This window comes from Bos taurus, chromosome 26 (assembly GCF_002263795.3).
Source record: "Bos taurus isolate L1 Dominette 01449 registration number 42190680 breed Hereford chromosome 26, ARS-UCD2.0, whole genome shotgun sequence".
NCBI classification, from domain to species: Eukaryota; Metazoa; Chordata; class Mammalia; order Artiodactyla; family Bovidae; genus Bos; species Bos taurus.
In genome coordinates, this window is record NC_037353.1 from 5,207,268 (window position 1) to 5,231,675 (window position 24,408).

Consider the following 24,408-nt stretch of genomic DNA (forward strand, 5'->3'; position numbering starts at 1 on the left):
TTCTTGCCTAGAGAATCCCATGGACAGAGGAGCCTGGTGGGCTGCTGTCCATAGAGTCTCACAGAGTCAGATACCACTGAAGCGACTTAGCATGAATGCATGCATTGGAGAAGGAGATGGCAACCCATTCCAATATTCTTGCCTAGAGAATCCCAGGGACAGAGGAGCCTGGTGGGCTGCCATCTATGGGTCACAGAGAGTCAGTCGGACACGACTGAAGTGACTTGGCAGCAGCAGCAGTCTATAGTAATGTGCATTTATGTGTTAAAAGCAGGTGATGAGAGAGAAAAAAAAAATCCTATAGGGGCATTAGATTCGCTGTTAAGGTTCTCTTTCTTTTTTGGTTTAGTAAGTTAAAATAACCTACTCCAGTGTTATTGGTAGAACAACCCACTCCAGTGTTCTTGCCCAGGGACGGGGGAGCCTGGTGGGCTGCCGTCTATGGGGTCGCACAGAGTCGGGCACGACTGAAGCGACTCAGCAGCAGCAGCAGCAGCAAGTTAAAATAAAGATAGCTTTCAAGATTCAAAGCCTTTTATCACTCTCACAAGAACAACAACAAAAAAATCTTTTCTGATGTGATTGCTTCATTATTTGAACACAGTAGCCTAAATTCAAGAAAACAAGAGTGTATATGACGAGAGAACTTTCTTTACTTACTGTGTGTGTATTTGAAAGCAAGCTTCTTTTGTTGGGGGGAAAAAAATGACGTGATGGTGAAAAGTTGAGTCCCCAGAGAATTTATGTTGTGATTTTCAATTCCAGCTCACTGCAGTCGACGCAGACGAAGGGTCAAACGGGGAGATCACATATGAAATCCTGGTTGGGGCTCAGGGAGACTTCATCATCAATAAAACAACAGGGCTTATCACCATCGCTCCGGGGGTGGAATTGATGGTTGGACGGACTTACGCGCTCACCGTCCAAGCAGCGGATAATGCTCCTCCAGCAGAGAGAAGGTAATTTATATCAGAACCAATGCAGTCTTTTCATCGGTCTGGTTTAACCCCATAATTAAATTTAAGAAGCGCAGCGAGCATTCTTTTATCTTATAAACATCTAAATTGGACCAGAAAATCAGAGAGACTAGTTTCTCAGGAACTGCATATTCTTCTTTTGTCAAATTGCGGAAAAAGTATGATAAAGTCAAGATTAAGCCACAAAATAATGAACTATGATTCCAAGATGTGAAGGATGCAAGTCTCTGTTGGGAGGGGGAGTGGGAACTGGGAAATATCAGAAGCCTGTGTCCAATATATTAATGAAAAGTAAGGTTGCTACTGAGAGCTCATAGATAACGTGCAACACATGATGTCTCAGGGATTTGAAGCCATCCCTCAGTGTCTGGATAATTATTTTTAAATTATATAAATATATATATATAATTTTATCTAGAAAATCATTATATATAATATAATCTTATATATATGTATACATATATATATATATGAGAAAAACATTAAGAGAAAGCAAAGTAAAAAGACTTTCAATTATTACAACTACATTTATTTATTCCCCCACCTGAGATCTTCCTTTTATTTCTTGTTTGTTCCAGATTTCAGTATGCATTTTAAGAAAATGTAAACTTAATATTAATACATTATTGAATCTTTCTAGGAACTTTATGTCTCTTCATTTGCCCATGTTTTCTTTTGTATCCTTTAGTAGATTTTATTTTCAAAATTTTTTTTTGCAAATGTCCTATACATTTTTTTAAATTTAATTTAATTTTATTTCTTAACTTAACAATATTTTATTGATTTTGCCATATATCAACATGAATCTGCCACAGGTATACACGTGTTCCCCATCCTGAACCCTCCTCCCTCCTGCCTCCCCATACCATCCCTCTGGGTCGTCCCAGTGCACCAGCCCCAAGCATCCAGTACCGTGCACAGAACCTGGACTGGCGACTCTTTTCATACATGATATTATACATGTTTCAATGCCATCCTCCCAAATCATCCCACCCTCTCCCTCTCCCACAGAGTCCAAAAGACTGTTCTATACATTATTGTCTCTTCTGCTGTCTCGTATACAGGGTTATTGTTACCATCTTTCTTAATTCCATATATATGCGTTAGTATACTGTATTAGTGTTTTTCTTTCTGGCTTACTTCACTCTATATGGTAGGCTCCAGTTTCATCCACCTCATTAGAACTGATTCAAATGTATTCCTCCATTGTGTATATGTACCACAGCTTTCTTATCCATTCATCTGCTAGTGGACATCTAGGTTGCTTCCATGTCCTGGCTATTATAAACAGTGCTGCGATGAACATTGGGGTACACGTGTCTCTTTCAATTCTGGTTTCCTCAGTCTGTATACCCAGCAGTGGGATTGCTGGATCATAAGGCAGTTCTATTTCCAGTGTTTTAAGGAATCTCCACACTGTTCTCCATAGTGGCTGTACTAGTTTGCATTCCCACCAACAGTGTAAGAGGGTTCCCTTTTTTCCACACCCACTCCAGCATTTATTGCTTGTAGACTTTTGGATCGCCAGGATGTTTCTCATTTTTTGTTATTGTAAATGGACTCCTTTCTTGTTCTTCTAATTGGCTGACATTTACACATACAAAAGTTATTAACCTATATTAATTTTAACACACTTTCTTAATTCTCATATTTTTATAGCTTTCCAGTTTGTATTTTTATATTACCTAATAATACATTTTAACAGTAGTGATACTTTGATGTCCCTCTTTTTGTTTATTTTGTTCTCTTTAATTTCATTTGATAGTACTTCCAATAAAAATGTTTGTCTTGATTTTAATTAGGAAGGCCTCCCATGTTTCCCTAGTATATTGGTTTATGGTTAAAAAACATTTTACTATGTTAATAAAGCATTCATCTATTTGTATTTTATTGACTTTTAAAAAATAAGAATGGTCATTTATTCAAGTCAAATAATCCATCAACTATGAAAGCAGTAATGACTTCTCTTTTTGAGCTAATGCTAGGATGACTGATCTTAATACAGTTCTAAAATATATCTGTTTTTCATTCCTGATATAAATCCCACTAGGCTTTGGTGTTTTAATCTTGAAATAAACTCCTGGATTATGTTTGTTGGTATCTTATTTAGTGAAATCCATCCATGCTTCTCTTTTTGAGAAACTTTTGTGAAGGCTTTATATAGTTTTTATGATACTACAGAGATGAAATAAACAAAAATACAAAGGAACACAAAAAAGAATTAATAAGTCCAACAACAATATGAATTACTTGTATCTCTAAAGTCAATAAATCCAAATTCAATTCTCTGAAAAATAAATAAAAACATAGATAAATTGATAACTATCAGCTAGCCCAGTCAAAGAGTGGGAGAAAGTAGAACTTTGCCTAATAAATTCTGAGAGGGAAATGACATAGAAACAGAAGAAATTGGAAGAATAATTAAGAGACAGCTTTGCTTTAAATAGATGCAAAAACTTAAAAACATGGATAAAATGGATAATTTTTCAAGAAGTTATAATTTACCAAAACCAATTGCAAAGATTCAGAATTCTTAAGAGATCAATTCTGTAGAGGAAAATACTACCCCAAACTATAGCAAGGCAAGAAAGTTTGACAGAACTGTAACCAAACCACTGACCATTAAAACCCCTCCAGAGCAGAAAATTGGACATTATTTTCCCCGAAGCATAACCACGTGAGAGACTTTTCTCTTCACATCCCTCTTATCATTAATCATAGACATTTCATAGAACCCTGTATTTCCTCATTGATACGTCTAGACTGTTCTTTCTCTTGTTTCTCAATATTTTATCTTTTAATCTCATTGCATAAGAATGAATGTACTTTCCAGTACTCCTTGCTACTCCCATCTGCAGAGGACAGATCCTGCCTCCATTTTCTCCCACTGTTATTTATAAACCTGTAGGTCACTCCGGAAGAGTTTAGTTCTTGCCTGCTTGGCATTCACTTCAACAGTATGTTTGTCAAAATGCTTAGTGACTTCATTGTCCAGCGTGGTAGAAAGCATCTCCAAATTTGCAGTTGTTTTGGCCAGGATCTCTGGAGCCCTCCTCAGTGCTTATTTTTCAAACTCCAAATATAATCTTGAGCAACAAATCTAAGCTCTAACCTGAAAACATTCAGAAAACAAGAAATCCCACTACTTTCATTAGTAACATCACAGTCTAAGCCATTGTTCTCTCTAGTCTATAGTGTTGAAAACCTCTTCTAATGAGAAGTCTAATTAGACTTCTGCCTGAGCCCCCTTCAGAGTCTCTTCTCAATACAATAGCTTGGGTGATTCTGATAACATAGAACACATCTCTTCCTTTTGCATAGATTTCTAGAGTCTTCACATCTCACTCTGTGTAAAAGGCAACATCATTAAAAGGGCCAGTGGAGCCCAGCCCAGTTTGTCCTGGTAGCAGCCACAGAACACTTCCTCATGTCACCTCTTCACATTTGCCTGGCCTTCTACTGTGTTGTTTGTCTTAGTCCACTCCAGTTATCACACTGGTCTCCTCTCTGTCTCTGAGACTTGCACCCACTTGCAAACCTTTGAACTTGACTTTCATCTCCTTTCAGCCTGCAGTGGTTTTATCCTCAGATTTCTTTGTGGCCTTATTCCTTCAAGGTCATTACCCAATCATCACTTTGTCTGTGAATCCTTTTCTAACAACCTGTTTGCAACTACAACAAGCTCTCAATGCTTTTATAGCCCTTTCCTAGTATTATCTGATGCACTGAAAGTACTACCATGAAATGCACTATATGCATTTTTGTTTAGAGGATGAATTTCATTGTCTGCCTTGCTTCTTCTCCACTAGCTAGTTCAAAAGCATAAGAATCATTGTGGTTCAGTTTTCTCTTTTTCCCAGAAGTCAAAACAATTTCTGAACGCCCTAAGTTCTAAACAAGCATCTTTTTTGTTTCTTTTCCTAGATTTTTAATAAATGTCATTTTGGGTTTTTAAATAGATGAATTGGATTAATAGATGATATGACACAAAACTCAGTTTTTTTTAGAGTTTCCCAAACAAAGAGTTAGATTTGAAATTCTGCCTTCCCAGAAAGTATACACCAGTTCTCTCCTGCTGCTGCTGCTAAGTGGCTTCAGTTGTGTCCGACTCTGTGCGACCCCAGAGACGGCAGCCGACCAGGCTCCCCCTTCCCTAGGATTCTCCAGGCAAGAACACTGGAGTGGGTTGCCATTTCCTTCTCCAATACATGAAAGTGAAAAGTGAAAGTGAAGTTGCTCCTAGTCCCTATTAAATTAAAAAAAAAAAATATATATATATATAGGTGTCTGTGACAGTAAGATTTTCTACCCAGTCCAATAAACCATTTATTACATAACTACCATTTATGAGAGTACAAAGATAAACATAGTAATTGTCATTTGCAGGCCAAAAGAAAAATTACAGTGAATTGTAGAAAGTAGAACTATAAATAAATCGATTTACCATGGTGAAGTTGAGATTGAGGTAAATTCTCAGCTTTCTGGGACATTGATGAGGGCACTTGTCATAACAGGGGAGTATTTAGAAGATCTACTAAACAAGATGAGTTAGGAGAATGAGCAGAGGTTGACCACATTAAAAATAATAATAATAATAATAAAGCCCATCACATTATTTATACAACTGGAGAAGTCTGAAATAACTTGGATATTTTGGATTTTAGATATTTTGGATAATTGCAAGTCAGTCAGCAAATCAGTATATTAACTATAATTCAGAGGGTCAGTAGAGTTAAGGGTCATATCATGGAAAATTTAATTTGTTTTCCTAAGAAGCTTGGAGTTATCTAGTCAATGGAAGCAATGGAAGGACTTTAAAACATAAATTCATCTGAGAGAGTTTGGTTTCAGGAAAATCACTCTGGTTCCCCTATAGAAGATAGATTTGAGGGAAGATGAAGCTGAAGGCAGGCTTCCCCAATGGCTCAATGGTAAAGACTCTGCCTGCCAATGTAGGAGGCTCGGGTTTGATCCTTGGGTCATAAAGGTCCCCTGGAGAAGGGAATGGCAACCCACTCCAGTAGTCTTGCCTGGAGAATTCCATGGAAAGAGGAGCTTGGTGGGTTATATACTCCATGGGGTCACAAAGAATCAGATATGACTTAGCAACTGAACAACAACAAACAGCAAAAGCTGTAGGTAGAGAGATGAGGCAGAACACCTCCACTAAGAAAACGTTGCTGATGGGTTGAACTGGACCATCAGTAAGGAAAAATGGAGAGAAGCAATTATTAAAAATTGAAAGTCTCTCCCAGGTTTTTATCTAAGCTGACTGATTGGTAGCAATGTCAATAAGGCACACATATTTGAGTGAAAGGGAAGAGCTCAATTTCATACACGTTTACTTGTATTTACTTGGAATAAATATATTAATATATTCAAAAAGAAAATGGATATACATGTCTGAATGTGAGAAGACACTCAAGGGCTATATCTTGTGTAGAAACAAATAGAATTCATTTATACAGTGAATAGTTACAGAATCCAAAATGAGAGTCTATGTTTGAATGAATTTAAAATAATAGTGTCATTTATGCTGGGTTATTCTGAAGGGAAGTTAAGATGACTGATACTATTTATTTAATGTGCCAGGGCTAGACATCATGCTAGTGACCTTTATATATAATTTTTAATCTTAACAAAAAAATTGTAACTCTTGCATAGCTCTATTTATTTTTATAAACCAAAAATAAAAACTGAAAAGGATAACTTACTTGGGTACATGACCCCTTGCCCACATTCATAAAAAAGTGTTGATAACCATAGTAAACAAGAGGTAGAAACATAACTTGAACTCAGGACCCTTAGATTCTAAAATCTTCCCCTTCATTCTGTTTCATATCCATAACCCTTAGTAGTTATTATTCTGGTGAAAAAAATGATAAGATAGTAATAATATTAATGCTAATTATAAACATAAGTATATCTTGTCTTTATTATTTAAAATGTTATTAAAACCTGATAATAGTCATCTATTTTGTAACTTATTTTCATTGAAGATAGTGCTGTACTAAATAGATGTCTAATCTATATGTGCATGCATATTATGATTAATATTTTTAGACAACTTTATTATTTAGTGAGTGAGATTTTAAATTTGCTTTGAAGTTCCGGTTTGCAAGTCATATTGCTGATTTGCCTTGATAAGCCTTTGTTTACAGTAATTTGTAGTCTAACTGGTTTTTACTTAAATCAAATTGTATTCTACTCCTAGAAACAAATGGCATCTTCAGAATTTGAATATACAGGTCTTTTCAGTGATATAAGGCATTTATTTGACTTAGTCTCACTGTTTTCTTTATAGACCATGGTTTGGGCACTAAAAGACCACCTTATGATGGTTGATTATCAAGTGGGACCTGCAGAGAGTACAATCCATATACCTCCATCCTACCTGCCACAATAATGTTATGTTTCCCTAGAATAATGACACTTGCTATTTTCTGGAGGAAAATTAGTCTTTCAGATTGAGTTGATGATTGAACTGAAGAGTTGTGAGGCTTTGCTTTCAGTATTTCTTTTGGAAAAAGATGCCCTTAGAAAATTATGAACATAAAAATATAGATTGTGGCATATTTTACAAACTGATCCAGACGACAGCAGTGACATGTAGACCTAATTAAGTGATAACACTAAAAGCAATGATGATTTTCTGTCTTATGCTTTTCTAATAAACAACCTCAATTCTAAATGTCAATAACACTGACTCTCAAAATGAAGATTTATGAATTAACTAGCAGAAGAATTAACTGTTTATATGCTTGTTATTCTAATTGATTAAACTAGCCAAAGAATTAGAGTAAGAGGAGCCATAGTCTACAGTGGTTTTGTTTGGGGGAATTTTCTTTTTTTTCAGTTATTGATAAAACAGAAGAGGACAAAACAAAAGATTTTTAAAAAGTAGTAAGATACGTTAGATAGTGTTTACTTTTTGTCTGTAAGTCTTCTTGTATGTAACTGCATTAAATTAAGTAAATATTTAATCTTAGTATGAGTTAAAGTACTACTATTAAGTATTTATCAAAATGTATAGATAAAATTCAGTCCCTTCCCCCAAATATAAAACAAATCATGATAAAACAACTGATGCCTGGCAAGGAATACTTTTTTGATAATCTATTTTCATGGAATTCAAGGTTGTATCTAAGTAACACAATATTAAGTCACCCATTCTCAAATAAAATTATTTTTCAATTATGAATATATGTATTTTAAAATAACTTCACATTAAATATTTAACATTAATAATAAAAATTTATGGGGGAGGAGCCAAGATGGAAGAGGAGTAGAACGGGGAGAACACTTTCTCCCCCACAAATTCATCAAAAGAGCATTTAAACATCGAGTAAATTCCACAAAACAACTTCTGAATGCCGGCAGAGGACATCAGGCACCCAGAAAAGCATCCCAACTCTTCGAAAGGAGGTAGGAAAAAATATTAAAAACAAACAAAAAAAAGAGACAAAAGAGGGAGGGACGGAGTTCCGTCCCAGGAAGGGAATCTTAAAAAGAGAGAAGTTTCCAAACACCAGGAAACCTTCTCACTGCCGAATCTGTGCCGAGCTTTGGAAGCACAGAGGGCAACATAACAGGGAGAAAAAATAAATAAGCAATTAAAACTCGCAGATTGCGAGCCCTACGGTAACTCCCCCAGCGGAGAAGCAGCGCAGACGCCTGCATCCGCCATTAGCAAGCCGGGGCTGGGCAGGGAGGCGCGGCGTGGGCTGCATCACTGAGAGTAAGAATCTGGCCTGAATACCCTGAGCGCTATCTGAGCGAAATAATTTGGGCTAGCAAACCAGACTGTGGAATATCTACCACGCGAAAAGCCAGCCCTAACCTAAGACCGCCAGGCCTGCGCACGGAACAAAGGACTGAACAGAGATAGCCAGCTGCAGATCTTCCCCCTCCGGTGACAGGCAGCCAGAGCCGGAAGGGGGCAATCGCAGCCCCAGAGAGACATTATCTATAAAACTGTAAGCAGGCTTCTTTGCTAACTAAAACTTCTTGGGGGTCTGGACGGTCAACATCTGCCTGAGAAGGTGCGCCGGTTTTAACACCCAGATAACCGAGTGGTGGGGAGGCGATAAGTCGCAGCATTGGCGCTCGCCAAACACCTCATCACCTGAGCTGCTCGGACCTGGGAAGAGCACAAAACGCAGGCCCAACTGAGTCTGCGCCTCTGAGGACTACCCGAGTGCCTGAACCTGAGCGGCTTGGACCTGGGAGGTGCATGCAGCCCAGGGCCAGCCTCGGATTGTTCCCGGCGGAACAACCTAGAGTCCGAGCAGTGTGGACAGGGAGGCTACACGCGCTGTGAGCAGGGGCAGACCCAGGGTGGCTGAGGCACTGCGAGCCCACGCCAGTGTTATTTGTTTGCAGCATCCCTCCCCCACTCCCTCCCCACAGCGCGACTGAACAAGTAAGCCTAAAAAAAAAAAAAAGAAAAAAAAAAATGTCCTCCACCGTGCCCTTTGTGTCAGGGCGGTAACCAGATACTGAAGAGACTAGCAAACAGAAGAAGATATAACAGAGGGAAACGCCTTGGAAGCTACAGGCAATAGATCAAAACCCTGTGGTTACTACGGACTACATAGGAAGGGGCCTATAGATCTTGAGAAATATAAATCTGACCAAGGAACTAGCCAAAAATGAACTGAACCCACAACACCCACAAAAAAAAACAAAAAAGTCCTAGATATATTTTTATTATTTTTACGATCATTCTTTCCTTTTTTTTTTTAATTAAAAAAAAATTTTTTTAAGTCCTCTATTGTTCCTTTAAATTTCACTTTTATAACCTATTACTTTGCAAAAAAAAAAAAAAAAGACCCTATTTTTTTCTTCTTCAGCAAACTTCATATATATATATTTTATAATTTTTCGACCTTGTTTTTTGTTTTTGTTTTTGTTTTTTTCTTCTTTTCTTTAACATTGTATTTTTGAAATTCCAAACTCTACTCTAGATTTTTAATTTTCGCTTTTTGGTATATGTTATCAATTTTGTACCTATAGTTTTTTTTTTTTTAATATAATTTCTGACTTTTTTTTTTTTTCTTCTCTGTTTCTTTCTCTTCTTCTTTTATATAACATTGTATATCTGAAATTCCAAACTTTACTCTAGATTTTTAATTTATGCTTTTTGGTATTTGATATCAATTTTGTACCTGTATTTTCTTTATAATTTTTGTGACATTGTTCGTATTTGTTTGTTTGTTTTCTCTCTTTATTTTTCTTCTTCTTCTTCTTCTTCTTTTTTTTTTTAACATTGTATTTTTGAAATTCCAAACTCTACTCTAGATTTTTAATTTTTGCTTTCTGGTATTAGTTATCAATTTTGTACCTGTACTTTCTTTATAATTTTCGCGACCTTGTTTGTTTTTGTTTGTTCGTTTTTTCTTTCTTTTCCTTCTTCTTTTCTTTAACATCATATTTTTGAAATTCCAAACTCTACTCTAGATTTTTAATTTTTGCTTTTATGTATTTGTTACCAATTTTGTACCTTTAAGGACCCAATCTTCAGGACCCATTTTTCACTAGGGAGTGAGATTACTGGCTTGACTGCTCTCTCTCCCTTTGGACTCTCCTTTTTCTCCACCAGGTCGCCTGTGTCTCCTCCCTAACCCCTCTCTACTCTACCCAACTCTGTGAAATTCTGTGTGTTCCAGACGGTGGAGAACACTTAGGGAACTGATTACTGGCTGGATCTGTCTCCCTCCTTTTCATTCCCCCCTTTTATCCTCCTGGCCACCTCTGTTATCTTCCTCCTTCTTCTCTTCTCTGTATAACCCCGTGAACATCTCTGAGTGGTCCAGTTGTGGAGTGCACATAAGGAAGTGACTACTGGCTAGCCCACTCTCTCCACTATTGATTCACCTCATCTCATTTGGGTCACCTCTAACTCCCTCCTCCCTCTTCTCTTCTCCATGTAACCCTGTGAACCTCTCTGAGTGACCCTCACTGTAGAGAAACTTTTCATCTTTAACGTAGATGTTTTATCAATGGTGCTGTATAGAAGGAGAAGTTTTGAAACTACTGTAAAAATAAGACCGATAACCGGAAGCAGGAGACTTAAGTCCAAACCCTGACTCCAGGGAACTCCTGACTCCAAGGAACATTAATTGACGGGAGCTCATCAAATGCATCCATACCGACACTGAAACAAAGCACCACACAAGGGCCAATAAATTCCAGGGCAAGACATACCAAACAAATTCTCTAGCAACAAAGGAACACAGCCCTGAGCTTCAAGATACAGGCTGCCCAAAGTCACCCCAAAACTATAGACATCTCATAAATCATTACTGGACATTTCATTGCACTCCAGAGAGAAGAAATACAGCTCCACCCACCAGAACACCGACACAAGCTTCCCTAACCAGGAAACCTTGACAAGCCACCTGTACAAACCCACACACAGTGAGGAAACGCCACAATAAAGAGAACTCCACAAACTGCCAGAATACAGAAAGGACACCCCAAACTCAGCAATTTAAACAAGATGAAGAGACAGAGGAATACTCAGCAGATAAAGGAACAGGATAAATGCCCACCAAACCAAACAAAAGAGGAAGAGATAGGGAATCTACCTGATAAAGAATTCCGAATAATGATAGTGAAATTGATCCAAAATCTTGAAACTAAAATGGAATCACAGATAAATAGCCTGGAGACAAGGATTGAGAAGATGCAAGAAAGGTTTAACAAGGACCTAGAAGAAATAAAAAAGAGTTAATATATAATGAATAATGCAATAAGTGAAATTAAAAACACTCTGGAGGCAACAAATAGTAGAATAACAGAGGCAGAAGACAGGATTAGTGAATTAGAAGATAGAATGGTAGAAATAAATGAATCAGAGAGGATAAAAGAAAAACGAATTAAAAGAAATGAGGACAATCTCAGAGACCTCCAGGACAATATTAAATGCTACAACATTCGAATCATAGGGGTTCCAGAAGAAGAAGACAAAAAGAAAGACCATGAGAAAATACTTGAGGAGATAATAGTGGAAAACTTCCCTAAAATGGGGAAGGAAATAATCACCCAAGTACAAGAAACCCAGAGAGTCCCAAACAGGATAAACCCAAGGAGAAACACCCCAAGACACATATTAATCAAATTAACAAAGATGAAACACAAAGAACAAATATTAAAAGCAGCAAGGGAAAAACAACAAATAACACACAAGGGAATTCCCAAAAGGATAACAGCTGATCTTTCAATAGAAACTCTTCAAGCCAGGAGGGAATGGCAAGACATACTTAAAATGATGAAAGAAAATAACCTACAGCCCAGATTATTGTACCCAGCAAGGATCTCATTCAAGTATGAAGGAGAAATCAAAAGCTTTTCAGACAAGCAAAAGCTGAGAGAATTCTGCACCACCAAACCAGCTCTCCAACAAATACTAAAGGATATTCTCTAGACAGGAAACACAAAAACGGTGTATAAACTCGAACCCAAAACAATAAAGTAAATGGCAACGGGATCATACTTATCAGTAATTACCTTAAACGTAAATGGGTTGAATGCCCCAACCAAAAGACAAAGACTGGCTGAATGGATACAAAAACAAGACCCCTACATATGTTGTCTACAAGAGACCCACCTCAAAACAGGGGACACATACAGACTGAAAGTGCAGGGCTGGAAAAAGATTTTCCATGCAAATAGGGACCAAAAGAAAGCAGGAGTAGCAATACTTATATCAGATAAAATAGACTTTAAAACAAAGGCCGTGAAAAGAGACAAAGAAGGTCACTACATAATGATCAAAGGATCAATCCAAGAAGAAGATATAACAATTATAAATATATATGCACCCAACACGGGAGCACCACAGTACGTAAGACAAATGCTAACAAGTATGAAAGGAGAAATTAATAATAACACAATAATAGTGGGAGACTTTAATACCCCACTTACACCTATGGATAGATCAACTAAACAGAAAATTAACAAGGAAACACAAACTTTAAACGATACAATAGACCAGTTAGACCTAATTGATATCTATAGGACATTTCATCCCAAAACAATGAATTTCACCTTTTTCTCAAGCGCACATGGAACCTCCTCCAGGATAGATCACATCCTGGGCCATAAAGCTAGCCTTGGTAAATTCAAAAAAATAGAAATCATTCCAAGCATTTTTTCTGACCACAATGCAGTAAGATTAGATCTCAATTACAGGAGAAAAACTATTAAAAATTCCAACATGTGGAGGCTGAACAACACACTGCTGAATAACCAACAAATCACAGAAGAAATCAAAAAAGAAATCAAAATTTGCATAGAAACGAATGAAAATGAAAACACAACAACCCAAAACCTGTGGGACACGGTAAAAGCAGTCCTAAGGGGAAAGTTCATAGCAATACAGGCACACCTCAAGAAACAAGAAAAAAGTCAAATAAATAACCTAACTCTACACCTAAAGCAACTAGAAAAGGAAGAAATGAAGAACCCCAGGGTTAGTAGAAGGAAAGAAATCTTAAAAATTAGAGCAGAAATAAATGCAAAAGAAACAAAAGAGACCATAGCAAAAATCAACAAAACCAAAAGCTGGTTCTTTGAAAGGATAAATAAAATTGACAAACCATTAGCCAGACTCATCAAGAAACAAAGGGAGAAAAATCAAATCAACAAAATTAGAAACGAAAATGGAGAGATCACAACAGACAACACAGAAATACAAAGGATCATAAGAGACTACTATCAACAATTATATGCCAATAAAATGGACAACGTGGAAGAAATGGACAAATTCTTAGAAAAGTACAACTTCCCAAAATTGGACCAGGAAGAAATAGAAAACCTTAACAGACCCATCACAAGCATGGAAATTGAAACTGTAATCAAAAATCTTCCAGCAAACAAAAGCCCCGGTCCAGACGGCTTCACAGCTGAATCCTACCAAAAATTTAGAGAAGAGCTTACACCTATCCTGCTCAAACTCTTCCAGAAAATTGCAGAGGAAGGTAAACTTCCAAACTCATTCTATGAGGCCACCATCACCCTAATACCAAAACCTGACAAAGATGCCACAAAAAAAGAAAACTACAGGCCAATATCACTGATGAACATAGATGCAAAAATCCTTAACAAAATTCTAGCAATCAGAATCCAGCAACACATTAAAAAGATCATACACCATGATCAAGTGGGCTTTATCCCAGGGATGCAAGGATTCTTCAATATCCGCAAATCAATCAATGTAATACACCACATTAACAAATTGAAAAATAAAAACCATATGATTATCTCAATAGATGCAGAGAAAGCCTTTGACAAAATTCAACATCCATTTATGATAAAAACTCTCCAGAAAGCAGGAATAGAAGGAACATACCTCAACATAATAAAAGCTATATATGACAAACCCATAGCAAACATTATCCTCAATGGTGAAAAATTGAAAGCATTTCCTCTAAAGTCAGGAACAAGACAAGGGTGCCCACTTTCACCATTACTATTCAACATAGTTTTGGAAGTTTTGGCCACAGCAATCAGAGCAGAAAAAGAAATAAAAGGAATCCAAATTGGAAAAGAAGAAGTAAAACTCTCACTGTTTGCAGATGACATGATCCTCTACATAGAAAACCCTAAAGATTCCACCAGAAAATTACTAGAAATAATCAATGACTATAGTAAAGTTGCAGGATATAAAATCAACACACAGAAATCCCTTGCATTCCTATACACTAATAATGAGAAAACAGAAAGAGAAATTAAGGAAACAATTCCATTCACCATTGCAACGGAAAGAATAAAATACTTAGGAATATATCTACCTAAAGAAACTAAAGACCTATATATAGAAAACTATAAATCACTGGTGAAAGAAATCAAAGAGGACACTAATAGATGGAGAAATATACCATGTTCATGGATTGGAAGAATCAATATAGTGAAAATGAGTATACTACCCAAAGCAATTTATAGATTCAATGCAATCCCTATCAAGCTACCAACAGTATTCTTCACAGAGCTAGAACAAATAATTTCACAATTTGTATGGAAATACAAAAAACCTCGAATAGCCAAAGCGATCTTGAGAAAGAAGAATGGAACGGGAGGAATCAACCTACCTGACTTCAGGCTCTACTACAAAGCCACAGTTATCAAGACAGTATGGTACTGGCACAAAGACAGAAATATTGATCAATGGAATAAAATAGAAAGCCCAGAGATAAATCCACGCACATATGGACACCTTATCTTTGACAAAGGAGGCAAGAATATACAATGGATTAAAGACAATCTCTTTAACAAGTGGTGCTGGGAAATCTGGTCAACCACTTGTAAAAGAATGAAACTGGACCACTTTCTAGCACCATACACAAAAATAAACTCAAAATGGATTAAAGATCTAAACGTAAGACCAGAAACTATAAAACTCCTAGAGGAGAACATAGGCAAAACACTCTCCGACATACATCACAGCAGGATCCTCTATGACCCACCTCCCAGAATATTGGAAATAAAAGCAGAAATAAACAAATGGGACCTAATTAACCTTAAAAGCTTTTGCACATCAAAGGAAACTATTAGCAAGGTGAAAAGACAGCCTTCAGAATGGGAGAAAATAATAGCAAATGAAGCAACCGACAAACAACTAATCTCAAAAATATACAAGCAACTCCTACAGCTCAACTCCAGAAAAATAAACGACCCAATCAAAAAATGGGCCAAAGAACTAAATAGACATTTCTCCAAAGAAGACATACAGATGGCTAACAAACACATGAAAAGATGCTCAACATCACTCATTATCAGAGAAATGCAAATCAAAACCACTATGAGGTACCATTTCACACCAGTCAGAATGGCTGCGATCCAAAAGTCTACAAATAATAAATGCTGGAGAGGGTGTGGAGAAAAGGGAACCCTCTTACACTGTTGGTGGGAATGCAAACTAGTACAGCCACTATGGAGAACAGTGTGGAGATTCCTTAAAAAACTGGAAATAGAACTGCCTTATGATCCAGCAATCCCACTGCTAGGCATACACACTGAGGAAACCAGAAGGGAAAGAGACACGTGTACCCCAGTGTTCATCGCAGCACTGTTTATAATAGCCAGGACATGGAAGCAACCTAGATGTCCATCAGCAGATGAATGGATAAGAAAGCAGTGGTACATATACACAATGGAGTATTACTCAGCCATTAAAAAGAATACATTTGAATCAGTTCTAATGAGGTGGATGAAACTGGAGCCTATTATACAGAGTGAAGTAAGCCAGAAGGAAAAACATAAATACAGTATACTAACGCATATATATGGAATTTAGAAAGATGGTAACAATAACTCTGTATACGAGACAGCAAAAGAAACACTGATGTATAGAACAGTCTTATGGACTCTGTGGGAGAGGGAGAGGGTGGGAAGATTTGGGAGAATGGCATTGAAACATGTAAAATATCATGTAGGAAACGAGTTGCCAGTCCAGGTTCGATGCACGATGCTGGATGCTTGGGGCTGGTGCACTGGACGGCCCAGAGGGATGGTATGGGGAGGGAGGAGGGAGGAGGGTTCGGGATGGGGAACACATGTATACCTGTGGCGGATTCATTTTGATATTTGGCAAAACTAATACAATTATGTAAAGTTTAAAAATAAAATAAAATTAGAAAAAAAAATTTATGGAAGTATTCATTTTAGAAAAATTGTACTGAGTTTCCTCTTGGGAAGCACTAGAAATATAAGACAAGATGAGCTTTTTGCCCTCACAGCATTCATATAGAGGCACTGGTAAATCTGGATATAGCATAGTATAATTACAAGTGCAGTTTAACTTGGACAGGAAGGAAAATGAGGTATCCTAGCAGAAAAAAACAATAAAAGCAAGGATACAGAGACACAGCAAAGTATTGTCTGCTGTGGGAACTGTTAAAATGTATCAACCAATCCCATTGTTGTTAAACTGAAATTTAAATCAGTAAGTAGAGCACATGAGTACCAGAAGGCTGTGACTCTTGCTCATCTCTCTAGTCTTAATTCCTACCATTGCCCTAATTATATCTTTTTCTTTAGTTGTACAAAAGGTATTGTTTTCTTATTTATTGGTCTCTGAATTTGCACACATGTTTTTCCCTGTCTGTAACGCCCTGTGGTTTTTATACCTACGTGCATCTTGTCCCTGTAACTTTCCCTGAGAAATTTCTCTGAAGTCTTATGTTAGTTTTAAATCTGGGAGTGTTGCTCCTATGGATCCCTGTATGTATTTCCAAAATAATAAAACAGAACCTATGAACACTGAAGTGTAAATACAGCTTTTTTATTGTGATATTGGTGAAGACAAAGGAAAAAAAAAAGTTAAGCTTTTATTTTGATGATCCTCTTAGAAACAAGGTAGAAATATAGAGTTACAAATAGATACCTCATAGCATGTGTTGACACATTTAAAAGAAAATTACTATACAGACTGTGCAATCTTCTAAATGTCAAGAACATTATCTCAGTACCACTGAGTAGTATTGTCATATCCAAAAAATGTGACTTTTTATTTTCTTAAAAATTATACCATTTTTGAAGTTAAGGCTTCTTAGGCCTCTCTTCACAACCTCTTTTTATTTATATTTTATTTTGTTCTTAAAAACAAAATGCTATTGGTGAAGTTTGATTCATAATATAAACAATTAAAATTGATTGTGATATTATAGTCTGATCCAAATACTTCAAATTTGTGATTTTCTGTGAGATAACATCCTTCCTTGCAAACCACAGATGTTTTATGCTCTCACACAGAAACATACACACATATCAGATAATTAAAAAGTCTTGTTTACTTCCCAGTTTTGTTCTTGTAGAATGTGGGGAGAAAAGGCAGGCAGATTTTAAATTTGTAAGTTTTGCCTTTGAGTTTGTCTTCTGTTGCTAATTGTCTTCACAACCTTGAATCTCTCACTTAATCTTTCTGATTTTCTAATATTCTTTCATAAAATGAGAGTTAAACTAGATGGTTTCCAGGGTCTTTTAAAAACATATGATTATCTGAGAAGTTACACCACCTTTCTTCCTCTACTTTGAACTCATTACCAAATGAGAAATAAAAACTTTATGATTTTTGTGTTTATAGATTTATCTACTATAAATCTGACTATATTATAAAAATAAAATTTATATCATATAGATTCTCAGTTTTATGCATTTAAGACTAGCTGTAAAATGTAATACAAAGTGTTCCCATAGAATGTTATTATTTACCTTGTGACTGTCCTGTTTTGTTATGTGCTTAATTAATGATATTGAATTACTAATCTTTATACAGCATTAATGATATTATTTTATTGTTAATACTAATAGGATTCAATTTTAGAAAGCTAACTCTGACACTATATTAACATCAGGGCTAAAAAGAGGATAGAGTTTTAGAAGGCCATAACCATCAAGAAGGTTGGTGCTTATTTCAACTTATTGTAGCAAAGTGCCAGGATGTTAAAGATGAAAAACTTAAGACCTTGAAATATGATCGTACTCAAATAACTCTAAAATCCAAATGTGTGTGTGAGGAGAAAGGGTTGGGAATGATTAGTGATTCTAGCATTTGAATTACTGGAAAGGAGCAAAGGAAGCGAAGAAGTAAGTGCAGATGAAGGAGACAGTCATGATGGACCTTGGTGTTCACTGGCTTGTGCCTTGGGAAATAGAATCTTTTTTTGTTTTGCATTTAATTTTTTTCTTCTCTGTGCCAAATACACAAGCTTCTTATGAGTTAGAAGTCATTACTGTAGGGTTGTGGATGTAAACAGTTTAGTCAAAGGGGGAAGAATAAGGAAATATGTAAAGTACAATAAGTTTAGCATAAATTATACTTTTAAGAGCAGAAAGAGACCCATGTTCAGATAAAACTTTTATGAAGTATTCCACACCAGTAAGTTGAAGCTCTAATGAATATCAAAAACAGGAAGGTTCTAGATTTTTGAAAGGAAACTTTGAATTTAGAGTACAGGTGTTTTTTAGGTCAAAAAAGTGAGGGACTCTCTTGCCTCCAGGGTTACCAGGGTTTTAGGTCAGCTTGTAGAGGAATCCCCTGGACTCCAAACTTAAAAGGCAGGGGAATCTGCATGTTTTACTCCCCATGAACTTCTGGGACCCTGGTCTTCTAAATCAAATTTGTGTGAGAAAAACCTTATATATTCATGGAAAATGTAGATTTCCAGTCCCACACCAAAAGATTAGGATCCAGTATGTCTAAACCCTAACACCACCACAATCCACTCGGGAAAGGAGAGAGGATACTGCACCTGTAGATTTTAGCTTAGAAAAGTGGAAAAATGCAATTAAAATGTAAAATATTTAAAGGGATATGAATAAGATAAATGCAAGCTTATTAATTCCATTTCAAAGAATAGAATAAGAAACCTTATTTTGAATAGTTATCAATAATAACTGATATATGTATGTTTTTCAGTATGTACTTCCCTGGCATCTCAGATGGTAAAGAATCTCCCTGTGATTCTGGAGACCTGGGTTTGATCCCTTGGTTGTGGAGATCCCATGGAAAAAGGATTGGCTACCCGCTACAGTGTTCTCGCCTGGAGAATTCCATGGACAGAAGAGCCTGATGGGCTACAGTCCATGAGGTCCCAGAGTCAGACACACCTGAGCAGCTAACACTTTCACTTGACTTCATATATTTATATATACATGCATACACATGTGCACACACACACACATATTTAACCCTTATGCTAATCTTAATGTTATTATTATATTTAGTTATCAGATGAAGATCAGATCAGATCAGTCAGTCGCTCAGTCGTGTCCGACTCTTTGCGACCCCATGAATTGCAGCACACCAGGCCTCCTAGTCCATCACCAACTCCCGGAGTTCACTGAGACTCACGTCCATCGAGTCAGTGATGCCATCCAGCCATCTCATCCTCTGTCGTCCCCTTCTCCTCCTGCCCCCAATCCCTCCCAGCATCAGAGTCTTTTCCAATGAGTCAACTCTTCGCATGAGGTGGCCAAAGTACTGGAGTTTCAGATAGTGAAACTGAAAGAAGTCAGTTGCCTATGATCATATCTGGTAGCATCAAAATTTTAACCTAGGAATGTGTGGTTAAAAATCCAGTGCTCAACATTGCTCAGCTAGGATTATTATCAATATGGTGGAGGGTAAATGTTATTGGGTTTATTATGCACAGAGGATGTGCCGGCAGCAAAAAGGAAGAAATAGTAAAATGTGTGAATCACTTTATATGTAACAAACACTAAGAAAATAACTCAGAATGATGAAGGGTAATATTAGCAGTAATGTTTATCTTGGGATGGCTGTTGGAATGAGATCACCACCTGGGAGAATAATATGCCCACTCATACTGACAATTACTTGATTCCCACATAATGAAAAGTGGGGCTCTTTGCACACTAAAATTTTTAACTTCCTGATATTTCTCTTTTTCATCTATCCATCATAGTTGTTGTTTAGTCACTGAGTCATGTCTGACTCTTTTGCGATCCCATGGACTGTATATAACCTGCAAGGCTCCTCTCTCCATGGAATTGCCCAGGCAAGAATACTGGCATGGATTACCATTTCCTTCTCTAGGGGATCTTCCAGACTCAGGGATCAAATTTGGGTTTCCTGCATGGCGGGGGGGTTCTATACCACTGAGCCACCAGGGAATCCCGCCATTATAGTACTGATAAGGGTAAACTTGATACCTCTAAGTTTATAAGCAACATTTCACCATCCATTTTAACCTACTTTAAACATCTTACCCTTAAAACACGAATTGTAAAAAAAAAATTAGAAAAGCAATTATATTTTGATTAATTTTAATGGTGAATTTTAATAATCAGATGATATCAGAGCAAGAACTAATGCAGATGCATTAACTACTTATGAAGTCTAAAAGATTTTAATTTAGATTGAGATTGCTTTGGAACAATATTGTGGTAAATATAAGTATGAATTTTTTTAAGTCACTGCAAATTTTTAGAGGTACTTAGTATTCTACAGGTATCTATTCTACTGAGAATATGTTCAGAAAAGATTTAAACTTAGGCATATTATAAGGTGATAAGCTAAAAAAAATATTTTCTTTGCCAATAAACTGTGGAAAATTCTGAAAGAGGTGGGAATACCAGACCACCTGACCAGCCTCTTGAGAAACCTATATGCAGGTCAGGAAGCAACAGTTAGAACTGGACATGGAACAACAGACTGGTTCCAGATAGAAAAATGAGTACGTCAAGGCTGTATATTGTTACCCTGCTTATTTAACTTATATGCAGAATACATCGTGAGAAACGCTGGGCTGGAAGAAGCACAAGCCGGTATCAAGATTGCCGGGAGAAATATCAATAACCTCAGAAATGCAGATGACACCACCCTTATGGCAGAAAGTGAAGAGGAACTAAAAAGCCTCTTGATGAAAGTGAGAGGAAAGTGAAAAAGTTGGCTTAAAGCTCTACATTCAGAAAACTAAGATCATGGCATCTGGTCCCATCATTTCATGGGAAATAGATGGGGAAACAGTGGAAACAGTGTCAGACTTTTTATTTTTGGGGGCTCCAAAATCACTGCAGATGGTGACTGCAGCCATGAAATTAAAAGACGCTTACTCCTTGGAAGGAAAGTTATGACAAACCTAGATAGCATATTCAAAAGCAGAGACATTACTTTGCCAACAAAGGTTAGTCTAGTCAAGGCTATGGTTTATTCCAGTAGTCATGTATGAATGTGAGAGTTGAACTGTGAAGAAAGCTGAACGCTGAAGAATTGATGCTTTTGAATTATGGTGTTGGAGAAGACACTTGAGAGTCCCTTGGACTGCAAGGAGATCCAACCAGTCCATTCTGAAGGAGATCAGCCCTGGGATTTCTTTGGAAGGAATGATGCTAAAGCTGAAACTCCAGTACTTTGGCCAACTCATGCGAAGAGTTGACTCATTGGAAAAGACTCTGGTGCTGGGAGGGATTGGGGGCAGGATGAGAAGGGGACTACAGAGGATGAGATGGCTGGATGGCATCACTGACTCGATGGACGTGAGTCTGAGTGAACTCCGGGAGTTGGTGATGGACAGGGAGGCCTGGTGTGCTGCAATTCACGGGGTGGCAAAGAGTCGGACACGACTGAGTGACTGAACTGAACTGAACTGAACTGATGATCTGCATTTCTCTTAAGAGCTTTCAAAGTAAACAAATATAGATTAATAATCTCAGAAAAATGTTTTCAGTAACATGTTTTTAACTGATACACTTAAAGATTTTGGGGCTACTTTAAGAAAATTTTAGCCCCCAAATAGAAACTGTAAGAAATGTGTTTTGAATAAAAAGGCATGATTTTGTTAAAATAAGTTAAAGCATACACTCAGGCAGTGGTGGTATGTTTTAATGATAGAATACTAACTTTGTAAACCCCAGGTTTCATTAATATAGTCTAGACTACATTTCTTCTGTACCAATCTTGAATATGTTGCTTCTTCAGCTTTTGCTACTTAAGGAAATTTCAGAGTTTAGATATATCAATAAAGGTGATTATATCAATGCTAATGGTTTTGTCCTTCTAATAGTAGAATAACTTGTGTCCCTCAAAAACAAATGTCGATCGATCTAAGCCTTCAGTTAAATCCAACTTCCAAATTTTTATATTATACTTTTTAAAGAAGACTTAAAAACAGATTTGGTATTGTTTGCAACTATTTTACACAACTATTACTTTATGATCCTGACTCTTGACATGCATTTCATTAAGCCATTGATGTCAGCAAAAAAGCTAATAAAACACAGCCCATATTTTGTTTTCTGTGTTATTTTAATCAATACTCCCTCTGCTGGTTTAATAGGAAGAAATCCCCAAGGACAGCTCTTATTACCAAATATTTAGAGTAGTTTTTTTGCTATTAGAGAAGCATTACAAAATAAAGTCAAAAGTCAAGGCAATTTAATTCATTACCTCTATTTGCACAGTTATTTCTTTTTAATTCACACTATTAATCTAAGTAGGAAAAATCCATACCTGAGGCATGTTTTTTTTTTTTCCTTTTGCTAAGATAATTTCATAAAAACATCATCTTTTGGTGGTAGCTTTTGTTTTTCCACCCTTTTATTCTGAATTGCTTTATTATTTCCCATAAAAATTCAGAATTTCTCTCTCCTGTAAACCCAACAACAGAATATCAAATGCACTCTGTCATTAAATGTGATGTAGATTTTTACCCGTCTTGTTTGCTTCTCTTTCTCTGCAGGCATTCCATCTGCACTGTGTACATTGAAGTGCTTCCTCCAAATAATCAAAGCCCTCCTCGCTTTCCCCAGCTGATGTATAGCCTTGAAATCAGTGAGGCCATGAGGATCGGTGCTGTTTTATTAAATCTACAGGTATGCTCCTTAGTTTACATATAAAATTCTAGCAACAACCTTGAAGGCTAATGGGTTTAATATCCATGCAAGAAGGGAGAAAACCTCACATGTCACTTACACTCTGATGAATGACAATTCCATCTGGAAAGGAAAGTAGGGATAATATGGATGGAGGGTTTCCACAGCAAATCTATTCTATTGATTGCCACTATTGAAGCACTAACGTTAGCTGGCAGGAATTAGCTGCAGTCATCACAAGAGGGAATGAAAGGATTGGAAGCATGCACTTGAATATCTTATACTTTGCATCCAAAGTGTTTGCAGCTGACTCTTGTGTTCTGTCTTGGATTCCTTTGCCCCAGCAGGATTTATTTTTGCTGCAGTGTTCAGTATAGAAAATGACTTTAGATTCACCAACTGATGGTAGGCATTCTAATTCAGAGGTAGACAATTTTATTTTGTGGCCATGGGAAAACCTTGTAATTGCTGTGCCTCAGTTTATTTGTTTAGATGAAGGGGGTAGATTTAGGTGATATTTCCATTTGCAGCTCTTGATACTTGGGCATATGAGTTACTTGCAGAATGATAGCTTGATTTTCACAATTTATATATTCCTGGCTAAAGCATATTTGGCCAGAAAATGCTATATTTTCAACTGAACCTACAGTTTCAAGTTGGGCTACTTGTACTGTTGATGATAACTGTCACTTGCTATAAAACTCATGAGTGCAAGACATTACTTTATCTACGGATATTCAGAGGACAGAGAATTTATCATCTCCTGGTGTTATATGGGAATAGCAGGAGTTGCTGACATGAGAATTCAGGAAGCTGCCTTTGAAGATTAGAAATCTTCAAAGATTTTTTTTTCTTCAAATGTGATGATTTAGGAAAATCCCAGCATTGACCTTTGTCATCAAATGAGATGACATGAGGCATCTTGCAATCCTATTTGAATACACCCTCTCTCTCAAACCCTGATGATATAAAATTAAAGGTTCCACCGAATGTTTACACTAGAAGGAGTGCTGAAAATAATGAAACATATCAACCTCATTATCTAAATGTGGGAAATGAATCTTATAGAAAGTAAATGGGGCCTAAATCAGTT

At 36.8% G+C, this 24,408-nt stretch overlaps 1 protein-coding gene across 1 annotated transcript in view; it reads left to right on the forward strand.

Annotated features, from left to right (window-relative positions):
- PCDH15 (protocadherin related 15) overlaps positions 1-24,408 on the forward strand; it is a 1,060,244-nt gene that overhangs the window by 698,214 nt on the left and 337,622 nt on the right. The window contains exons 14-15 of the mRNA XM_059881970.1: positions 766-959; positions 23,183-23,315. Coding sequence (XP_059737953.1) covers positions 766-959; positions 23,183-23,315 — 327 coding nt within the window. The remainder of the gene's footprint in view (positions 1-765; positions 960-23,182; positions 23,316-24,408) is intronic.